This window comes from Lithobates pipiens, unplaced genomic scaffold (genome assembly GCF_037356315.1).
Source record: "Lithobates pipiens isolate NorthernLeopardFrog02 unplaced genomic scaffold, aLitPip1_a1.2 Scaffold_16, whole genome shotgun sequence".
Classification (NCBI taxonomy): Eukaryota; Metazoa; Chordata; class Amphibia; order Anura; family Ranidae; genus Lithobates; species Lithobates pipiens.
Genome location: NW_027507748.1, coordinates 54,492,500 through 54,516,772, shown reverse-complemented (window position 1 = coordinate 54,516,772; position 24,273 = coordinate 54,492,500). Strand labels below are relative to the sequence as shown.

The following is a 24,273-nucleotide window of genomic DNA, read 5'->3' as shown; positions in this document are numbered from 1 at the left end:
GGTCACTGACCATTATATTGCTTCAAATTGGTTTATTAAAGAAAATAAATTCCTGAAACGTCCCTCCTCTTAATTTGGGGTGCGTGTTATACACTGATAAATAAGGTACTTACTTTGCCGTCGAGATCTGCAGGTAATTTTTGTGCAATTTTGGTCTTTTGCCTCAGGACATGCCAGATCATGCCTTTCCAAGAACCTAGTACACCAGGATACAGTGGCCTTAAATCCTTTGCAGTGATCTGGATTAGATTTGGCCCACTGAAGTGAAAAAATCCATACGTTGTTTTGTGTCACTACATAACCAGTTTCAACGATGCTCATTCACCAATTCTGCTACATGCTTTTCGAGTTCTTGCCAAAGTGGGATGCCTCTTCTTAATGCACACTTACCCCTTGGCATATTCTTTAATACATCTACCTTTGCTTTTCAGTCTCGGACCATCTTTTCTGTTACTCCTTGGCAAAGTTTACAGCTTTGAGCTTGAAACTGGCTTCATGTTTGCTTCTTTTTGCTGGGGCCATGATGGGGTCTTGTGAAAACAAAGCCTGCTTGGATTGGCAGAGGCTGTAACATCATCAGACAACGCCTCTCTGACTCTCAAAGCCAATCCGAGCAGGCTACTGTATGTAGCCTGCTCATATTGGCAGAGGTTGTTACTCCAATCCAAGCAGGCTCTGAATTCATTAATAGAATACATCGCTCGCCGGGATTGGCTCAGTGGTATATACTGTATGTAGCCGAAGCTACATATTACCCACATATCCAGCGGCCATTCGCGGGCTGACATCCAGCGGATGGCATTTCATACCCAGCGTATAAGACAACCCCCGCATTTTAGCCATTTTTTGTGTAAAATGTCGTCTTATACGCCGGAAAATACAGGTACTTAAAGAATAACTCTACTTTTGTTCAGAAAAGATTCCTACGCAATTCTGCCCATCATTATACCCTTTGGATACTGATTCTGAATGGGAGGGTCTGGTTCATTATAAATCCCCTGGTACACACTCAGTGTTATGAGAAACATTTCAGTGTCTGCATCATTTTAGAAGTCTTTAACCCTTGGGGAGTATCTACTCATAAATTACAATCCTATCGCAGAGGATGCCTAAAATCTAATATGTATCTTAGAGCAGACTTCTGGGAAAATCAGGCGGTCAATCACACAAGCAGGAAATTACATTTTTGGAGGTGTTCTATACACCAATGGTGCACAGAACGGGCTTCCAGGCTGCCACGTTGCATTGAATTTAATAGAAAATTACAGTTGCTGCAGATTGAAAAGGAAAGGTCAATTATAATCATATTAAATTACAGCATGGCTTGAGTAAAAACTGTATATACTATATATATTTTTTTCTATTTGATATATGTTTTTCCACTAAAGGGGAGTTCAACTCTGTTAAACTTTGTTTTCTCTAGCTAGGATAGTATAGGGAAGTATTAAAATTTTTGTTACCACTCCTGACAAAGTGGCCGGAGTCATGATACATGAGGAGCCATCATCTCCACGCATAGCATCTTCGCCATGCTGTTCATTTGTGGACTTAACCATAGGAAACACCATCTTTGGGTCATACAGGTCCCTACAGGTAGACTTGAGGCATTTTTATACACATTTAATGCAGTACTTGTTGCAAAATATGTTATCACTTTGGCCCACAGTCATATACATGTTATGACCTCCATTGTATGTAATAGTTTACCTAGGGTGTTGTTAAAGCCTATATCTTTGTAATATGTCTAGCACCTTCCTTATAGTTAAATATACAATGCAACTTGTGACCGGGGTCACTCAAGCAGAGGACTTAAAGCGGAGTTCCACCTGCAAAAAAAAAAAGGAAAGGTCAGCAGCTACAAATACTGCAGCTGCTGACTTTTAAAATAAAGGACACTTACCTGTCCCAGGGTGCCTGTGATGTCCTCACCCGAAGCTGACCCATCCCTTGAGTCTGGGTGGAGGCGCTGACATCTTAAGGGAATCAGAAAGTAAAGCCTTGTGGCTTCACAGCCTGTTTCCCTACGGCGCATGCATGAGTCGCGCTGCGCGTCCTTACTGGGACTTGTGTGCCTACCAGAAGACGAAGGGGGGGGGGCGGAGGAGGGGCCGGACATGGTGTAGATCGCTGAAGATACTTCGGTGATCTTTCACTGGAAGTAAGAGAAAATACCTGTATTAGACAGGTATCTGCTCCACCCCCCCCCCCCCCAAAAGGTGCTAAATGTGACACCGGAGGAGGGAAGGAACCAAATAAGCAGAAGTTCCATTTTTGGGTGGAACTCCGCTTTAATTTGATCTCCTTTTTAGCTGGTTAATTTAGCTTATAGTTGACCGATAGCTGGGCTTGTTTGGGGTAATCTCTAATGCCTCTTGCATGGGAGTAAAAAATGCAGAATTTACTGATGTGAAATGAGATGCATTGTTGTCTATGGGACATTACACACAGCTGAGTAAAGATCTATAATACAGCGTTAAGTACAGAGAAGCAGGGGCGGACTGACCATTGGGGCACTCAGGCACTGCCCGAGGTCCCCATGCCACTAGGGGGCCCCATCAGGGCTGCCAGCCTCAATAAAACCAGGGACAGTATGTAAAAATCTGTTGTTTTTTTTTAAATCCCAAGATTATAACTGCCCCGCCTCTCTAGTACCTTTTCAGTGTGTGTTTGTGTATTTTGTGTGTAAACTGTGTGTGTATACTTTGTGGCCCCATAATCTCCTATTGCCCAGGGGCCCCATAATCTTCTATTGCCGGGGGCCCCATGAGTTGTCAATCGGCCTCTGCAGAGTAGTAAAAAAAAGAATAAAAAATTTACTTGCGCGTTTACTTGTCTATAAGGGTGCTTCTGGGAGTATAACTGAATATATTACAATGCTGGCAATGAAGAAGAATTTTACTTGTCTATATGCTTACACACCTTTACTTGCCTATACTCAAATTTACTTCGGTCTTTACACACAGTTTTTGGCCCCTTGCACGCAGATGTCACAAGTTTCTGAGTAAACGTCAGTAAATGATGCTTTATGCACGCAGTATGTATATATATTTTTAAAATAAATTTTATTTTATTTTTTCAATAACGTTAGATCTGACTCTCTCTGACATATTTTTTTAATTTATTTTTAACAGTGAAGATTTTTTCCTTTCATACAAAACTTTTGGCAGTGTGGTTTCCAATGAAGAGATTTCCCCAAGTCTTTTTTTTTTTTGTAATTTTAGAATTACTTGCCCCGTGTAATGGTTTTGCACAGAGCAGCCCCGATCCTTCTGTTCTCGGGTCCCTCTCCGGTGCTCCTGGCCCCTCCCTCCTGCCGAGTGCCCCCACAGTAAGCAGCTTGCTATTGGGGCACCCGAGCCAAGCCTCTGCTTTGTGTGTCCATTCAGACATGGAGCCGTGGCTCGCACCCCGCCCTCCTCTCCCCTCATTGGCACACTGACAGCAGTGGGAGCCAGTGGTATCCGCTGTGTGTCTCAGCCAATCAGGAGGGAGAGTCCAGCCAAGTTTCTCCTGCAATATTGCTGGATCTAGATGGGGCTCAGGGAAGTATTAGCGGGGCTGCTGCACACAGAAGGCTTTTCATCTTAAATCTTTTGTTACTCTAAAACTTCATATTCCTGATATGTGCCTGCTGTACCATGTACCTGTATGAGAAAGTATCCTGTTTTCTTTGCATTACTTCCTTTGTGTGAAATAACTGGTGATCCTGCCAGTCCCTCTGCTTTCCTATTAAAAACTGACCACACTAAGCAGGAGAGCTATGCTGGGAACTCAGTGTGCTCTCCTCCAATGATCAGACTTGTCCTGACATACCCCCAACAGAACCCCTCATTTTCCACTTATTGATTAGAGTTTAAACACTGCTGATTGACCTTCTCAATTGCTTAGGTATCTTTTTCTATTCCTTTCCTGTTTTATACAGTTCAACTTCCTTTTCCTGCAGATCCTTTGACAATTCTTTTGCTTTCCCCATGACTCAGAATCCAGAAAAGTCAGTGCAGCACTGGATGAAACATGCAAGGGTCTGTCAGGAGTCCAGAAACTCACTGACCTTTTATACACACACTAATTACAAGCAAACAGATCACAGGTGAGAGATGGTTACCTTTAATAGTCATTCAAACCCCTTTGTGTCAACTTGTGTGCATGTTATCAGACCAAAATCACCAGGGTATGTAAACTTTTGATCAGGGTCATTTGGGTAGTTTCTGTTGTCATTATGATTTAAAAAGAGTAAACACAGTTGATTGCGATTGATGAGTGAAAGAAAAGTATTTGTGTTATCATTCACATTCTCTGAAAAATGGCCAAGAAATCATAAATTCTGCCAGGGTGTGTAAACTTATGAGCACAACTGTATACAGCTGAGAACAGAGGGAATGTGATCACCGATAAAAAAAAGGGCAAAAAAGTATATATCACTTAAAGGCCTCTTTCACACTGGGGCGGTGCAGGCGTTGGCGGTAAAGCGGCGCTATTTTTAGCGTCGCTTTACCGTCGGTTTAGCAGCGGTATGTGGTAGCTAGCGGGGCGGTTTTAACCCCTGCTAGCGGCCAAAAAATGGTTAAAACTGCCCGCAAAGAGCCGCTGCAGCAGCGCTTTGCCGGTGGTATAGCTGCGCTGCCCCATTGATTTCAATGGGCAGGAGCGGTTTTAGGAGCGGTGAATACACCGCTCCTTCACCGCTCCAAAGATGCGGCTAGCAGGATTTTTTTCACCGTCCTGCCAGCGCACCGCTCCAGTGTGAAAGCCCTTTTAATGGGTGACAACTGTGAAAAGAGAGCAAATACCGCTGAAAAACAAATGCAGTGGTCAGTTCACAATTCTCTACTATTTCCACAATTTAAAAATGGATTTAAAGGACATGAAAAAAATAATGAATCCACTGGCTGGATCAATATATAATAAAATGTGTTACAGAAGGACATAAACTGCTGCTGTAAATGCTATAGACAGACTGCATTTTTGAAAATAGTTTTTTCTATCTTTTCACAACACTGAAGAAATGACACTTTGCTACAATGTAGAGTAGTGAGTGTACAGCTTGTATAACAGTGTAAATTTGCTGTTCCCTCAAAATAACTCAACACACAGCCACTATGTCTAAACTGCTGGCAAAAAAGTGAGTACACCCCTAAAGCCCCATATGCACAGATTTTCTGCAGATTTTTTCCTTCAGATTTACGAAAACCATGTAGTGTAAGGGCCTGCCTGACTGCACACAAATTGAAACTCCTAAGGTTTGACCTCATATTATATGTTTTTGGTAAATCTGAAGGAAAAAAAATCAGCAGAAAATCTGATAGTGTGTATGGGGCTTTAGTGAAAATGTCCAAATTGGGCCCAAAGTGTCAATATTTTGTGTGGTCACCATTCACTGGAGTCCTCTTCCACTCCTCCATGATGACATCACAGAGGTGGTGGATGTTATAGACTTTGCGCTCCTCCACCTTCTGTTTGAGGATGCCCCACAGATGCTCAATAGGGTTTACGTCTGGAGACATGCTTGGCCAGTCCATCACTATGACCCTCAGCTTCTGTATAAAGGCAATGGTCGCCTTGGAGATGTGTTTGGGGGTCGTTATCATGTTGGAATACCGCCCTGTGGCCCAGTCTCTGGAGGGAGGGGGATCATGCTCTGCTTCAGTATGTCACAGTACATATTGGCATTGATAGTTTTCTCAATGAATTGTAGCTCTCCAGTGCCGGCAGCACTCATGCAGCCCCAGACCCCAACACTCCCACCACCATGCTTGACTGTAGACAAGACGCACTTGTACAACTCACCTGGTTGCCGCCACACACGATCGACACTATCTGAACCAAATAAATTAATCTTGGTCTCATCAGACCACAGGACATGGTTCCTTTAATGCATTTCATTAGTCCACTTGTCTTCAGCAAACAGTTTGAGGGCTTTCTTGTGCATCATCTTTATAAGAGGCTTCCTTCTGGGATGACAGCCATGCAGACAGATTTTATGCAGTGTGTGGCTTATGGTCTGAGCACTGACAGCCTGTAAACCCCCCACCCTTTCAAACTCTGCAGCAATGCCGGCAGTACTCATATGTCTATTTCCCAAAGAAAATCTCTGAATATGACGCTGAGCACATGCACTCAACTTCTTTGGTTGACCATGGTGAGCCTGCTCTGAGTGGAACCTGTCCTGTTAAACAGCTGTATGCTCTTGGCCACCATGCTGCAGCTCAGTTTCAGGGTCTTGGCAATCTTCTTATAGTCTAGGCCATCTTTATGTAGAGCAAAAATTCTTTTTTTCATATCCTAAGAGAGTTCTTTGCCATGAGGCACCATGATGAACTTCCAGAGACCAGTATAAGAGAGTGAGAGCGATGACACCAAATTTAACACACCTGCTCCCCATTCACACCTGAGACTTTGTAACATCCGAGTCACATGACACCGGGGAGGGAAAAATGGCTAATTGGGCCCAATTTGGACATTTTCACTTAGGGGTGTACTCACATATGTTGACAGCGATTTAGACATTAATGGCTGTGTGTTGAGTTATTTTGAGGGGACAGCAAATTTACACTGTTATACAAGCTGTACACTCACTACTTTACATTGTAGAGTCATTTCCTCAGTGTTGTTACGTGAAAAGATAGAAAAAATATTTACAAAAATGTGAGGTGTGTACTAACTTTTGTGAGATACGGTATGTCTTGTTTGATTTTGCGCATTGTTCCAATTTAAGGATTAGTTCATTCTACATACCTCGTATCCAGGCATAGACCTCACAGCTTCCACCACGGCCAATGCCATTAGGTGTTGTATGAAGGCAATTCTCTGTCCCAGAGGTGATGACATTGGGATGGACACAAGGAGGGTCATCAAAGCACAACCTTTGGGGCTAAGCCAGACGTTTCCACTGCGACCTGCAGAGACACAGCTTTACTACATTACACCAACAGAGTGAGGGAGGACCATCCATCCTACTACTTTGTGTCCTCAGTGGCCATTCCCAGTTAAGCAGCCCATAGATTATACAATTTTCTTTCCTTCCACCATGGGTCGATTGTTGAAAATTGTTGATGGAGGAAACAAGTTTTGAAATTACATTAACATTATTTTACAAATTATAAGAGTGAGAGTCTAATGTTTGGGTTTCCATATGATTTATGATTTGAATGAACTGCAGTCACTGGAGTTGTTTTATATGTGCTTTTAGTTCAGGTTTAAGGCCAATTCCGAGACTACAGGATTAGTTGTAAAGCTTTGTTACTTACCTGTTCTCTGCAATGCTTTTGCACAGAGCAGCCCAGAGCCTCCTCCTCTCGGGTCTCCCATTGAAGCTCCTGGCCCCTCCCCCCTGTCAAGTGCCCCCGGAGCAAGCTACTTGCTCTTGGGGCACTCCTGCGTACTCGCTCCCAGGCCGGCCTTGTATGTCCATAAGACATACAGAGCATGGCTCGGCCTCGCCCCCCACTCCCTCCTCACTGCCTGTAATTGCCTACCACCGCTGTGTCTCAGCCAATGAGCAGAGAAGGACCCGGGATCGCAATTCACAGCGCTGGATTGCGATCAGGCTCTGGTAAGTATTATGGGGGGGGGGGCCTGAGGGGAGCGCTGCAAACTCAAGATTTTTTACCTTCATCCATAAAGGTTTAGCCATTAGAACCCTTTTAAACACTTCACTATCACTGTAAGTTTCAAAATGGGGGAGTGGTGGTTGTGGTGTTCAGGAGCTTCGTTTTAAAATGCCACCATGTTTACAACAAAATCCCAAACAAGTTGCACCTCTTTAGACCTGAACCTCTCTCACGTATTGCGGACACCCAGGTGCCAGTTCAAAAAGCTAATTTCTACTTGCCATCAAAGGACGTTGATGAAAATGTAGCCACCTACCGATCTCTGATCCAAAAACTCTACTGAAATATCAAAAGTAAAACTGCATTCACATTGGGGGGAGATTTTAAACGGGAGGTTGGAAAATAGGGTGCAATTCTGTATAGAATCCAATCAGCTTCTAGGTTTTATTATCTAAGCTTAATTAAAGAAGCTGATGTTAGAAGCAGATTGGTTACCATGAACAGTTTTAGTGAATCTCCCCCATTGCCCCCGCCTGGGACAGCTCCTTCTTAATGCATTTCACCAAACTGGCTTGGTCGCAAGGGCATTCCACTAAAGAGTTTTTTGGATCAGAGATCGGTGTTTGGCTTCCTTTTCATCAGTGTCCTCTACTGTGTTTACATCATTAGACTGCGCACATCATATGCAAAATGCACAGAGCCAATCAGAGTGGCTCCGTGCCTTGTGATCGATGTGGTAGCCACTCACAGCGATCACAAATGTAAACTGTACTACTGTTTACATTTGAGAGCCCTTCCCTTCCTCTCACAATGGGGGAATAGAATAATAATGAAAATTTAACAAATAAAGCATAGGCAGCAGCCGATCTCATAAATTAGATTTTTAGTGTAAGCTTTTCTTTAACTCTTTGATTCCCTTTTCATTGTCTGTAGGGTCTGAATATTAATGCCTTCACCTCCATTATCCTGCATGTTAACTCCCTTACCTCCATCTTCCCGCACTATGTGACCTGCACATTAACCCATGCACCACTACCAAGCTCTAGATTTTAACCACTTCAATACCTGCTTGTTCCAGTCTCCAAAAATGTCATATAATATAGCCAATGCATTTTTGGGGGCAACACCACTCCATCTTCACCAGGGCTACAAGAATAGTCATAATTATGTAAAATTATGCCTATATATATATATATATATAGTGCCTTGCGAAAGTATTCGGCCCCCTTGAACTTTTCAACCTTTTTCCACATTTCAGGCTTCAAACATAAAGATATAAAATATAAATTTTTTGTGAAGAATCACCAACAAGTGGGACACAATTGTGAAGTGGAACGAAATCTATTGGATAATTTAAACTTTTTATAGCAAATAAAAAACTGAAAAGTGGTGCGTGCAAAATTATTCGGCCCCTTTACTTTCAGTGCAGCAAACTCACTCCAGAAGTTCAGCGAGGATCTCTGAATGATCCAATGTTGTCCTAAATGACTGATGGTGATAAATAGAATCCACCTGTGTGTAATCAAGTCTCTGTATAAATGCACCTGCTCTGTGATAGTCTCAGGGTTCTGTTGAAAGCGCAGAGAGCATCATGAAGACCAAGGAACACACCAGGCAGGTCAGTAATACTGTTGTGGAGAAGTTTAAAGCCGGATTTGGATACAAAAAGATTTCCCAAGCTTTAAACATCCCAAGGAGCACTGTGCAAGCGATTATTTTGAAATGGAAGGAGTATCAGACCACTGCAAATCTACCAAGACCTGGCCATCCCTCTAAACTTTCAGCTCAGACAAGGAGAAGACTGATCAGAGATGCAGCCAAGAGGCCCATGATCACTCTGGATGAACTGCAGAGAACTACAGCTGAGGTGGGAAAGTCTGTCCATAGGACAACAATCAGTTGTACACTGCACAAATCTGGCCTTTATGCAAGAGTGGCAAGAAGAAAGCCATTTCTCAAAGATATCCATAAAAAGTCTCGTCTAAAGTTTGCCACAAGCCACCTGGGAGACACACCAAACATGTGGAAGAAGGTGCTCTGGTCAGATGAAACCAAAATCGAACTTTTTGCCCACAATGCAAAACGATATGTTTGGCGTAAAAGCAACACAGCTCATCACCCTCAACACACCATCCCCACTGTCAAACATGGTGGTGGCAGCATCATGGTTTGGGCCTGCTTTTCTTCAGCAGGGACAGGGAAGATGGTTAAAATTGAAGGGAAGATGGATGCAGCCAAATACAGGACCATTCTGGATGAAAACCTGTTGGAGTCTGCAAAAGACCTGAAACTGGGATGGAGATTTATCTTCCAACAAGACAATGATCCCAAACATACAGCAAAATCTACAAAGGAATGGTTCACAAATAAACGTATCCAGGTGTTAGAATGGCCAAGTCAAAGTCCAGACCTGAATCCAATCGAGAATCTGTGGAAAGAGCTGAAAACTGCTGTTCACAAACGCTCTCCATCCAACCTCACTGAGCTCGAGCTGTTTTGCAAGGAAGAATGGGCAAGAATTTCAGCCTCTCGATGTGCAAAACTGATAGAGACATATCCCAAGCGACTTGCAGCTGTAATCGCAGCAAAAGGTGGCTCTACAAAGTATTAACGCAAGGGGGCCGAATAATTTTGCACGCCCCACTTTTCATTTTTTTATTAGTTAAAAAAGTTTAAAAAATCCAATAGATTTCGTTCCACTTCACAATTGTGTCCCACTTGTTGGTGATTCTTCACAAAAAATAAAAATGTTATATCTTTATATTTGAAGCCTGAAATGTGGCAAAAGGTTGAAAAGTTCAAGGGGGCCGAATACTTTCTCAAGGCACTGTATATATAATAAAATCTAGAACAATTTTTTTCCAAAAAGGGCTTATTTTGGAGGGTGTTTGGCTTGTCCTGGCATTTCATTTGATAAGTTTAACCACTTTAGCTCTGGAAGATTTGGCTGCTGAATAACCGGGTCATTTTTCGCGATTCGGCACTGCGTTGCTTTAACTGGCAATTGCGCGGTCGTGCAACGTTGCACCCAAACAAAATTGATGTCTTTTTTTTCCCGTAAATAGAGCTTTCTTTTGGTGGTATTTGATCACCTCTGCGGTTTTTATTTTTTGCACTATAAACAAAAAAAGAGCAGCAATTTTGAAAAAAAAAAACACAATATTTTGTGCTTTTTGCTATAATAAATATCCCCTCTTTTTTTTTTTTTTTTTTTAAAGTGACTTTTTTCTCAGTTTAGGCCGATACGTATTTTTCGACATATTTTTGATAACAAAAATCGCAATCAGCGTATATTGATTGGTTTGCACAAAAGTTATAGCGTCTACAAAATAGGGGATAGATTTATAGCATTTTTATTATTATTATTTTTTTTTTACTAGTAATGGTTGCGAGCTGCGATTTTTATCGGGACTGCGACATTATAGCGGACACATCGGACACTTTTGACAGATTTTTAAAACCATTGACAATTATACAGCGATCAGTGCTATAAAAATGTACCGATTACTGTAAAAATGTCACTGGCAAGGAAGGGGTTAACACTAGGGGGCAATCAAGGGGTTAACTGTGTTCCCTAGGTGTGTTCTAACTGAAGGGGGGAGGGGAGTGTCTAGGGGAGATGACATATCGCTGTTCATACATACTATCTGTACATGCTGTTCATACAGTTCAACAGTACATACTGTTCATACATACTATCGCTGTTCATGTATGAACACACGATCAGTCTCTTCTCCCCTCAGAGAACCAGGATCTGTGTGTTTACACACACAAATCCCGGTTCTTGTGTGTCATGAGCGATCGCGGGAGCTTGGCGGTCATCGCGCCCGCCGGGCACTTGCATTGGCTCTGGGAGAGAGCAGCTGGCGCGCACCCCTAGTGGCCACCGGGTGAAGCGACGTGACAGAATGCCGTTTTGCCCAGCCGTGCCATTCTGAAGCAGTAAAACCGGGCCAGCTGGTCAGCAAGTGGTTAATAACAGAAAGGGTATTTTTTTAACTTTCAATAGTAAATAAAAAAAAAAAAAAAATGAAAAACCCAGTGGTTACCAAATACCAAAAAAAAAAAAAAAAAAAAAAAAAAAAAAGATATAGAATCAATTTTGGTACAGTGTTACATGACCGAGTAATTGCCAGTCATGCTACCAAAAATTGTCCGGGAATGAAGGATTATATACGGGCTGGTACTCAAGTGGTTAAAAGGGTCTTGCCTTAAAAAAAAAAAGGATTTTTCAAAATTATAAAGTGTATCCTGGACAGTGCTTGGCGGAGTTCTACATAAAAAGCCAGCTGCACAAAATTAGTATAAGATATAAAAACAACCGGTTAACTTCTGAACACAGAAACTTCCAAACAGCATGTTTTAGTAATTGAAAGAAATCCTCTGACCTTTGCCTTGAGTCTGCTGGGCCGCGATAGCGATTAACCCCATTTCCTTCGGTTCGTGAAACATCAGCCTGAAAGTGATGGGAAAGTGACCGGTCAGTTAGCACAGGAAGCAGAGACAAATAAAAAGTAATTAAGTGTGAAATGAGTAATCAGCATCACTTTCTACTAAATAATTCAAACGCGTAAGACGATTCTGCTCTCCTGCACTGGTGGTAAGAGATAGACAAGGGGGGCCTGGGGCAGGAGGATGAACAAAGTGCAATATCCCTGTTCAATTGGTTAATAAGTGGCTTCTGATTGGCTGCTGTGATCTACTGCACTGCGTTACTTTACTGCTCTTTCTTGCTGCCATTGAATAAAGAGGAAATAGAAAGATAAACTATATTGTCAAAAGTATTGGGACACGCACGTGAACTTTAATGACATGCCGGTCTTAGTCCGTAGGGTTCTGGAAAAATGGTCAAACATTCCCATAGACACACTCCTAAACCTTGTGGACAGCCTTCCCAGAAGAGTTGAAGCTGTTATAGCTGCAAAGGGTGGGCCAACTCAATATTGAACCCTACGGACTAAGGCCGCGTACACACGGGCGGACTGTTCGCTCAACTTTGTCCGCTGAACAGTGTTTCAGCGGACAGTCCGCTCGTGTGTGGGCTTCAGCGGACAGTCTGACGAACAAAGTTTTTCGGAATTTCCGTAAAACTGTCCGCTGAAACTTGGTTTGAGCGGACAGTCCGCTCGTGTGTAGGCTTGTTCATCAAACTAAGTCTCGCGCATGCTCAGAAAGAATTTACACGCCGAAGGTTGCATTGCAGTGTATAGGACGTCGTTTTTCTAGTCCCGTCGTACGTGCCGTTCACGTCATCGCGCACGGTTTCAGCGGACTGTTCGTTCATCGTGTGTGGTCAAGTCCGCTCATGCTAATTTTGAGCGGACTGTTTGTCAAACTGTTTGACGAACAAAGTTGAGCGAACAGTCCGCCCGTGTGTACGTGGCCTAAGACTGGGATGACATTAAACTTCATATGTGTGTAAAGGCAGGCAACCCGATACTTTTAACAATATAGTGTAGTTTCTCTTATAAAAAGAGGTATAGGAGTCCAGAGAGAGATGGGGAGGCTGATTGACCAAGGGTTCATTCAGAAAGGTGCTGCCACCTATCCTGCATGCTAAACCACTTTTTTCTGTGTCTGCATTCACCTCGGAGCTGCATGCAAGCAGCCTATAGAAGTAGATGCAATGGCTGCAGGGACACAATTTGACATGTAGTGGGTGCCACGGATCCGAGTGCATCCTGTCTGCGTTCAGATCCGTGCATTGACTCCTGCACACATGTCAAATTCTGAAATGCAACCGTGCCCCTGCAGCCACTGCATCTACTTCTATAGGCTGCCTGCATGCAGCTCCGAGGTGAATGCAGGCACAGATAAAACTTCATCTTAAGCATGTAGTTTAGTTTGGGGCAACAGCCCATAACTGAAAGCCAATGAATGAAAGGGTTGGACCAAGGACAGTCAGGAGGAGGAGGCTAGATGATGTAGGACACCTTCCAGCCAGGAGACGTGGTGGGCTCTATGTGAATTCTAATGCACATTAAGCTGCATTCACAAAGAGGTATCTACCTGTACTCACTTCCATACCGGGACTATTCTGGTCTAATCCTAGACTATTCTGACTCCTCTCCTAATGTAAAAAGCATATTTTTTTTGCTAGAAAATTACTCAGAACCCCCAAAAATGATGTATGTTTTTTTTAGCAGAGACCCTAGGGAATAAAATGGCAGTTGTTGAATGTTTTAAGTCACGCGGTATTTGCGCAGCAGTTTTTCAAGCAATTTTTTGGGGAAGAATTAAACAATAAAAAAAAAACACTAAAGTTAGCCCACTTTTTTTGTATAATGTGAAAGATCATATCACGCCAAGTAAATAGATACCCAACGTGTCATGCTTTAAAATTACGCACGCTCGTGGAAAAGCGCCAAACGTCGGTACCTAAAAATCTTCATAGGTGATGCTTTCAACATTTTTATAGGTTACCAGTTTTGAGTTACGAAGGAGGTCTTGGGCTAGAATTATTGCTCACGCCCCAAGGTTCATGGCAATACCTCATGTGTGTTTTGACGCCGTTTACATATGTGGGTGTGACGTACATATGCATTTGCTTCTGCGAGCATGCTGGGATGGGGGCGCTTTACATTTTTTATTTTATTTTTTTAATGTTTATCTTTACCTTTTTATTTTTATTTTTTTAGCACTTTTATTCCTATTACAAGGAATGTAAAAATCCCTTGTAATAGGAATAGGGCATTACAGGCCCTCTTTATGGAGAGATGTGGGGTCTATAAGTCCCCACATCTCTCCCCTAGGCAGGAAAGCCGGAGATCAAAAAAAAGAAGAAAAAAACAAGTACACAGCAGTGTTTACATCGGCTGGGCTGGACGTGACGTCATCATTTCTCACCCGGGCATCCAAAGGTCATAAAGACTGCCGGAGACCATCTGGTCCTCGGTATCCTTTATGGTAAATTTTCACTGCTGGCAGATTCCTTTTCCGGCTCACTGGAGAGCTGGTAGAAGCACTGGAGGGCAGTGTCCAGGACGTCATATGCGCTATTTGTGATGTAGTATTTTAGTAGTGAAAGCTTGTGGTAATTTAATTCCTAACGACCATTAATACATAAGCTGATTGTCGAGGAGTGGGCGGCCACCGCATCCTTAACAACCGATGAGTCATCAGCTGTCAGCGGGGTTCCATAGCAGGCAGGACCAACAGGTGAAGTCACTGGGTGGCCCCGCCCCTTCGTTTTCGTACACATGCTTTAAATACTGCATGCCTGGACCACTACTTAATTACCACATACATTTAATTTTTTATTTCCTTCTGTGAATTGAGTTTAACGCCTGTTCATGCAATATTTACCGAGCGCAAACACCATAAAACGGTATAGCGAATTGACAATTTCAGGATCACATGCGATATTTAGGCAAAATGCTTTTGTGAATGGAGCCCATTGTGAGAAGCTCACAGGGTCCAGTGAATTCAGAGTTAGCCATTTCAGTATCAAACAGTCTGTACAAATGTCTAAGACTGAACGTAAGACTGAAGTTTATCTTTCCAGACCATGAAGAAAAGGTGCTTGTTGAGGGGAACAGCAGATGGCACTGCCGTGTAGCAGTCAGAATATAGTCACTGGCACACCGCACCACTGCTACCTTATATAGAAGGCTGCATTCATACCTGGGCGTTCTCTCAACATGGGCAGAATTGTGCATTTCTGCCCTTGTTTTTCAGAAATGCGACAAAACACGTTACATGCTTGAGGTGCCAAAATTTCTCAATGGCACCCCAAATGCAATGCACATCTGTTGCATGAAAAACACTATGAAATGTGCATCACCAAACGTGCTTGACTCAATGCCAAAATTTGTCAAAATTTGGCATTCACGTTAATGGGCTGTCACACCAAAAACACGCAATGCATCGCTTTGCTCAGGTGTGACTGAGGCCTAGATGTGTGAATTCTGAGCAATGTGTGATTAGGTGCAAACGATCAACTTACATATTCTAAGATGATAGACAACACATTTCAAGAGTAACAGAATCCCCCTTCTTCAGGGCTTGAATGTGCAGGAGTGTGACTCACTATGCAGTGTATAATAAAGCTGTTGCAGTGATTGTGTGTGTCTAAAGTTCTGTTATTAAAGTCTCTTTGGCGTGATGGTGATGCCAGTGTGCCACGTCTATTTACCAGCAATAAAAACCTGCAGAAGCTCTAGCCTATTGCTGCTCTACCCAACATGAAGTAATAAGTTTTTGATTTAAAGATTTAAAGCAGGGGTTCCCAACCTTTTGAAGAGCGAGGGCCACTTAAGCAAATTGGTAAATGGTCGCGGGCCACAATGAGCGGAGCGGGGGGTGACAGGTCCGTGTCCATGGACACAGCCCTTTCTACTCTGTGGGCTCCCTGATCCAATCCGATTCACCCAGATGGAAGGGGCAGACCCCTTTCAATTTTTTTTAGGTAGGCGGGTGAACACACACAGATCCGTTTACATCTGCTGGTCCATAGAGGTGAATAGTGGGTCAGACCAATCATGTGAAAGGGGCCTAAGGCTGCTTTCACACTGATGCGCTGCGATTTGCCCAAACCGCGGGTGCAGCTCAGTGAACCTGTGGATTTTCTGCGGGTTAGCTGCACTTTCCGGTAAACTTCTATTATATCCTGCAGGTGTGGCGCACTTTCTGAAGGTGCAACAAACCCGCAGGTAATAACAGAAGTCTATGGCTCAATTCAGGTAACCCACAGCTGCACTGCACCTGCAGATCAGTTTGAAATGAGACCAGTAACCACTGCAAAACAGATATATCCATATACACTGTGAATTTAGTATCGTAGTAAAGTTGCCTTTAATAACCGTCTTCCATTCTGGTATCCCTGGCTGTTGTTGTCCCAGGCAGAGTGCATTTGGTATCACTCTGCCTGTGACAGGAGCAGGTGCGATACAGGAAGCATGTGGCTCTGCTCTGCTTCCACTACCAGCGGCTTCATTCACAAAACTGCTGCTCTGGGATGGCAGGTCGGTAACCCGTGATCTGGGCTTGCCAACATGCCATCTTACAGCAGGAGGTCGAGGGCCACATCAGAGGGCTCCACGGGCCACATGTGGCCCCCGGGCCACTGGTTGGGCACCCCTGATTTAAAGTTACTATGCTGCAAGTTAGAAGAAGTAGTCAAATGACAATGTCATGAAGTCATGCTTGGCTCTATCACCTCCTGGCTCCCTACTGTTAGCCGGTGGGTTTGAGGCTCCATAATTAGGAGCAGAAGACAAGCGGGGGTCTAGGATCAAATATGACTTTGGATGCTGAATTTGCCATTTGCACCCATCTGTACTTTTATTCCCGATCTCCTGGGAGCCTTCTATTCCTGGGACACTCCTGGAACACACGTCTATTGTGAAATGGCCTCCTCTTGCTATTGGTCCCTCTAGATGAGGTCTGGCCTCACTGACCAATAGCTTGTTGTAGGAGCCAAGAAGGCATGTGCTTGACCTCAACTTTTTAAATGTAAACTTGGCATCTGCATAGTTGGGTACCGTAGTTTTCAGGGTTTTTCAAGAACTCAGGAAGAAATTGTGGGCCCAATTGCATTTTTGTGGAACTTGCATTGCATGTGACAAGAATCAAATGGGAGCTATTTTTCTAAAGTGAGTTGCTGTGTGTTGGGGCACACCTAAATGCAGGTGCATGCCATGCTCCGGCAATGGAATGTCCTCAGCGTCATCATGATGATATGACGGCCATGGACCGCTGGAGCAATTAACCAGGACCTAAACAAACATTTAGCCATTGCAGTACAAGAACTGGGCTTTAACCACTTTAAGAACAAAATAAAAATAAAACTACTATCTGCTCCCGTTTTGATCACATCGAAAATATAATCTTGACCAGCCTTTAGAATCAAACAAGCCCCCGATATATGCAGCCAAAACTGGGATCAGCCTGACACATCCAGCAAAAGCTGAAATTGGTGTTTATTGTAATATAAACTTTAGTAGAAACAGGAGATGGAAACCTTTATAGGCAGAGCAATAAAAATAAACAAACATTAACAAATTATGTACGTTCGGTGATTAGATCCTTTGAATTTAACAAGTGTGTATATTTCACTTGGCAGACGCACAGCAGGCGAAAGCGTTCCGTAATAACCATAACAAGGGTCTACAATTAGAAAAAACAAGCCCGCGATACGGGCAGTGCCATGATGGCACGGCAATAATATATGAGCACAAAATAAAAAGATAATCGGGCAAAAATTTGATGATGTTTGTTAAATTGTGTCACAGAATCTGCGCCAAAACCTGCAGGATTCTGTAAAGCGAGAACGCCAGGTTTAACGAGAAACGGGTTTCAAAAGGATTTCTTTCCCGAGAGGTCTAATTAGACTTTAATAACATTAACATAAGACTGTGTGATGAATGGCCTACACATGCTGAGACTGACGGTAATGGCTCGTTACACAATAAAAGGTCCTTAAGGGGACGGAGGGGAACATTTATTATCGAAACAGGGAGCCTGTATTAGCAACATGCTTAGGACAGCGCTTACTAATTAAAGGCGTAGGATCTGTTTGCATGGGAATCAGATCTGGAGAAGTTTAATTAAACCGACCATGAATGATGATTTTTAAATTAATTTGTTGAACAAGTTTTCTAACCACTATATTTTTAATTTGTTCTTAGTGAACACAGGACTCCATAGAAGACTGCATATATATGCAATGCTTGCAGACGGGGCTTAGCGCTAAACTCCAGGCAAACAGCTGAAATACATATAAAGGAGCGAGCGGTTTTACCTGCCAAAGGATTTGAATTTCTCTCCATCCAGATTTAAAGTAGTTGTAAACCGTTGGTGGTAAAAAAAAAAAAAATACTGCAAGGTGATGTCATAATGTGCAAGTATTCATTGCATACTACCACACAATGAGAAACTTACCTTAGAACAAAGCCCTCCAGCGTCGTGATACTAACGCTGAGATGGCTAACATCTTCACCCAGTCTTCCTTTCTGGTTCACTGCCCCCGGCTACATGAGCGGCCTGGGTGGCGGGGCTGGGCTCAGCCCTTACCAGCCCTCAGCCCTTAGCCAGCTCCTACCTCTCCACAGTTACTTAGCTGTTGATGATATCCTGCTCGCCAGTCCTGCTTACTTAAGCCGTCCAGTCCAGTGGATCTCTGCCTTCACCTTGGTCAACATCACAGAAACTATCTCCTGCGATCCTGTTCAAAACTTGCTTTGCTGAAATCCCTTCTGGCTCCAGATCCTGCTTGCTGTTCCCCTACATTGATCCCTGACTTCTGGCTTGGCTGACTATCCGTTCTGGTTACTGAACTCTGGCTATGTTTTGACTACGGTTGTTCTTTTTAGTTGTATTATTAAACAATTGTGATTTAACTGTACTTCTGTCTCGGCCCGATTTCATGGTTTCTGACACTGGGCTCCCGTCACTCCCGTGCAGAGCCACCGTTTCTGGTAGGGGCTCTGATGGTACGTGAAATTTAGGAGATATTCACAGTGCCTACAGGTAAGCCTTATTATAGGCTTGTTTGTAGGTACAAGTGGTGTAACAGAGGTTACTACCACTTTAAGATCTACAGAGCTCTGCCAAGCAGAACACACCTATCTGGCAGACCGTCTCCATGGGACATCACAAAAGTGGTGGGTGATCGAGACTTTGCGCCCCTCCACCTTCCGTTTGAGGATGCCCCACAGATGCTCAATAGGGTTTAGGTCTGGAAACATGCTTGGCCAGTCCATCACCTTTACCCTCAGCTTCTTTAGCAAGGCAGTGTTCATCTTGGAGGTGTGTTTGGGGTCGTTATCATGTTGGGATACTAAACGAAAATATATCACAGCGCCTGTAGGATAATTATATAAATGAAGTGACAAAAACAATTACCGTATATACTCGAGTATAAGCCGAGATTTTCAGCCTCTTTTTTGAGGCTGAAAGTGCCCCCCTCGGCTTATACTCGAGTCATCGCTGTCTGCCCGCTCGATCAGCGTGTCGAGCAGACAGACAGCGGCCATTCTGATTCAAAAGCCGCGCCTCCGGCTCCGCCTTCGCCTGTGATAGGCGGAACACTGAATTTCCCAGCAGCCTGTGTTCCGCCTATCACGGGCATCCGCTCATCCTCGTACTACGGACGAGGATGATACGACGTCCGTGATAGGCGGAACACAGGCTGCTGGGAAATTCAGTGTTCCGCCTATCACAGGCGAAGGAGGAGGCGCGGCTTTTGAATTTTACAATGGCCGCCGACGAAGAGGGCACGGGACGGAGGCAAGGCAAGGCACGGCACGGGACGGGACGGGACGGGACGAAGGCAAGGCACGACACGACACGGGACGGAGGCTCGGGACAAAGGCTCTGGACACAGGTAGGCTGGACACACACACACACACACACACACACACACACACACACGGATGGAGACACACACACACGGATGGATGGATGGAGACACACACACACACAGGGATGGATGGATGGATGGATGGAGACACACACACACACAGGGATGGATGGATGGATGGATGGAGACACACACACACAGGGATGGATGGATGGATGGAGACACACACACACAGGGATGGATGGATGGATGGAGACACACACACACAGGGATGGATGGATGGATGGATGGACACACACACACACAGGGATGGATGGACGGACACACAGGGATGGACGGACACACAGGGATGGACGGACACACAGGGATGGACGGACACACACACAGGGATGGACAGGCATGTCTCACCCTCGGCTTATACACGAGTCAATAAGTTTGCCAGTTTTTTTGGGGGTAAATTGGGGGCCTCGGCTTATATTCGGGTCGGCCTATACTCGAGTATATACGGTACTGTGACTCTTCAGTGATGCTTTCAACATGATAATAAAAATAATTTGTCAAAATATTCAAAGGTAATCAATGATTAAAGTGGTAAGTGCTCCAAAGAAAGTGCAAATGTGCTCCGTAGAAGATGACTAGTGCTGCGTGCCACACTCCCCTTTGTGACCCCACTCACCAGAAATCTTAGACCACCAGCTTTGCAGTCTGGGGTCAAACAAACAGTGATCAGTCAAATCTAGTATAAGCCGGATGACTGGGTGCAGTAAATTCTTCCAAATGTATTCTGGAGCTTTCAGAGTAGGCGACCAGGCTCAAATGAGGAAAATGGGAGAGAAGAGAAAGGACTAACAGTGAAGTACTGTAAGATTGTGGAAAAATCGCGCTTCTCAGGCGTCACTTACACAGAAGTAGTAAAAACAGACATCAGTACAACCAGGAAACGCTGCTGGTCGACATGCGTTCCATGGAGGGTGGAAATGGCGTAGATTCACAGCACTTCATAGACCACTGCAAAGCTGGTGGTTAAGATTTCTGGTGGGTGGGGTCACAAAGTGAAGTGTGGCATGCAGTCATCTTCTTTGGAGCACATTTGCACTGCATTTTGGGACACTTACCACTTTAATTATTGATTACCTTTGAATATTTTGACAAATTATTTTTATCATGTTGAAAGCATCACTGAAGAGCCACATTAATTGTTTTTTTCACTTGATTTGTATAGTCATCCTATAGGTGCTGTGACATATTTTCGTTTATTTAGTGAGGTGTAGCACCTCTGTACAGATGCCAGCAGTTTTTTTTGATATACCAGTTCACAAATGTACATTTATATTTTTATATAGGGTCACCCTAAGAGTCCATTCACACAGGAGCAACTTTGGATCCGACTTGAAGTCGTCCCAAGTTGCCTCAAGTCGCGCAACATGATAAAATCAATGTAAGTGAATGAGAGCCGTCTTAATGTACACTACTGAAGTCGCTCCGACTTCAGAAAAGGTTCCTGTACTACTTCAATCCGACTTCTAGGCAACTTGTACCCATTGATTTCAATAGAAGTTGCCTCCAAGTCTGATCCCCTGTCTTAACTGAAGCAACTTTCCAGGAAGTAAAAATAGTTTTCTAGGCAAACCCCTCCCTCCCACACAGCTGATTATTATGTGATTGGCCACTGGTAAAGTCTCCTCTCCTGGAAGCAACTTTAAGTTGCCTTGTAAGTCGTGCTGTGATTCATACTCAAGTCGTGTCCAAGTTGCCTCCCAAGGTCTTGCTTAAAGTGATGTTGCCCCTGTGTGAACGGACCTTAATAGCGCTGTATATATATATATATATATATATATATATATATATATATATATATATATATATACACACACACACACACACATTCTTTGCATGTTGGAATATTGCCCTGCGGCCCAGTCTCTGAAGGGAGGGGATCATGCTCTGCTTCCGTATATCACAGTACATGTTGGTATTCATGGAATGATCTGTAGCTCCCCAGTGCCGGCAGCACTCATGCAGCCCCAGACCATGACACTCCCACCACCATGCTTGACTGTAGGCAAGACACGCTTGTCTTTGTACTCCTCATCTGGTTGCTGCCACATACGCTTGACACCATCTACACCAAATAAATGTATCTTTTCTCATCATACCACAGGGAATGGTTCCAGTAACTGTTTGCAGCTTTCTTGTGCATCATCTTTAGAAGAGGCTTCCTTCTGGGATCACAGCCATGTAGACCAATTTGATGCAGTGTGCGGCGTATGGTCTGAGCACTGACAGGCTGACCCCCCACCCCTTCAACTTCTGCAGCAATGCTGGCAGCACTCATATGTTTATTTCCCAAAGACAACCTCCGGATATGATGCTGAGCATGTGCAGTCAACTTCTTTGGTTGACCATGTCGAGGTCTGTTCTGAGTGGAACCTGTCCTGTTAAACCGCTGTATGCTCTTGGCCACCATGCTGAAGTTCAGTTTCAGGGTTTTGGCAATTTTCTTATAGCCTAGGCCATCTTTATGTAGAGCAGCAACTCTTTTTTTCAGATCCTCAGAGAGTTCTTTGCCATGAAGTGCCATGATGAACTTCCAGTGACCATTATGAGAGAGTGAGAGCGATAGCACCAAATTTAACACACCTGCTCCCCATTCACACCTGAGACCTTGCAACACTAACGAGTCACACATAACACAGAGGAGGGAAAATGGCTAATTGGGCCAAATTTGCACATTTTCACTTAAGCCCTATACACACTATTAGATTTTCTGCTGATTTTTGTCTTCAGATTTACCAAAACCATGTAGTGCAAGGGGCTGCCTGATTGCATACAAATGGAAACTCCTAAGATTTGACCTAATTTTATATAGTTTTGGTAAATCTAGCTGAGGGTAAAGGTGATGGACTGGCCAAGCTTGTCTCCAGACCTAAACCCTATTGAGCATCTGTGGGGCATCCACAAACGGAAGGTGGAGGAGCGCAAGGTCTCTAACATCCACCAGCTCCGTGATGTCGTCATGGAGGAGTGGAAGAGGACTCCAGTGGCAACCTGTGAAGCTCTGGTGAACTCCATGCCCAAGAGGGTTAGTGCTGGAAAATAATGGTGGCCACACAAAATATTGACACTTTGGTCCCAATTTGGACATTTTCACTTAGGGGTGTACTCACTTTTTTTGCCAGCAGTTTAGACATTAATGGCGGTGTGTTGAGTTATTTTGAGGGGACAGCAAATTTACACTGTTATACAAGCTGTACACTCACTACTTTACATTGTAGCAAAGTGTCATTTCTTCAGTGTTGTCACATGAAAAGATAGAATAAAATATTTACAAAAATGTGAGGGGTGTACTCACTTTTGTGAAATACTGTATGTATATATATATATATATATATATATATATATATATATATATATATATATATACATACACACACACACACACATTCTTTTGAGTCCATGATCCAAGTGTCAGATTCGTGCCCTCACCCCCCACTGAGCACCGTGGCTAAATCAGGTGGCCTCTACATCAGTGTAGTAAACAGTGGTGACATAGGAGGCAATAGAAGGAACCACAGCTCTCAGTGGGGGAGCCTGACAACTGGAAGTGTGTCTAATGAAAAATATATATATATATTTATTTTTTTTATCACCAGAGCTCTTAAATAATTTGTAGATCAGTAATGCGCCCAAAGATGGCAAGATCTGTTTTTTAGCAAAACACATGCTATGGAACATGAAATGGTTAACCTGTAACAGACACAAAACATTCCATTTACAAAGACGGTGGAATAAAGCAGAGAAGAAAAAAAAATACAGAAAAAGTAGCATTTCTTGGGCTGTCTTTGATGATTCTAAATATTTGGCAGTGTTTCCGAGCCAAATTAATGAGCTGAGTGGATGTTCCTCTAGGCCAAGAGGAAACTCTGTAAGGAGGAATGGAAGGATGGGGAAAGGGGAAACAGCTAAACGCAGCGAGGGAGACGAACGAAGGCAGCCAGATTTATTCCTGAAATCCAAGGTAACTCTGGGGGCATTACAGCACCACCCCAGGGCTACAATAAACATCTTGTATGCTTTAAAAGGGACATCATTATTCATTTTTTATTGCTTTTTTCTTCATTGTTATCTTTTTTATACTGAAATGACTTAATACACGTGTAATATCTGCAGAACGATTGAATAATACTGATCATTTTAGTAGTAGGTGGAGCCTGGGGGGCTGAGTAAGTCCCTGGTTTCTGTTTATTCTGTTTTTGAATAACAATAAAAACCTATTACAGTGAAACCTTGGTTTACAAGTAACGTGGCTAGCGAGCGTTTTGAAAGACGAACAACTTATTTTTTTTCAATTCTGTGTTGTCTTGCAAAACATACAGAATTCAAGCTAACGGGGTGTGCAGTACAGCATTTAGCCAGAGCTGC

General features: G+C 43.5%; 1 protein-coding gene across 2 annotated transcripts in view; it reads right to left on the bottom strand.

Moving 5' to 3' along the window:
* HLCS (holocarboxylase synthetase) overlaps positions 1 to 24,273 on the bottom strand; it is a 289,685-nt gene that overhangs the window by 22,718 nt on the left and 242,694 nt on the right. For both annotated transcript variants that reach the window (XM_077479916.1, XM_077479917.1), the window contains 2 exons: positions 11,939 to 12,006; positions 6,736 to 6,896 (listed from right to left, as the gene is read on the bottom strand). In XM_077479916.1, coding sequence (XP_077336042.1) covers positions 6,736 to 6,896; positions 11,939 to 12,006 — 229 coding nt within the window. The remainder of the gene's footprint in view (positions 1 to 6,735; positions 6,897 to 11,938; positions 12,007 to 24,273) is intronic.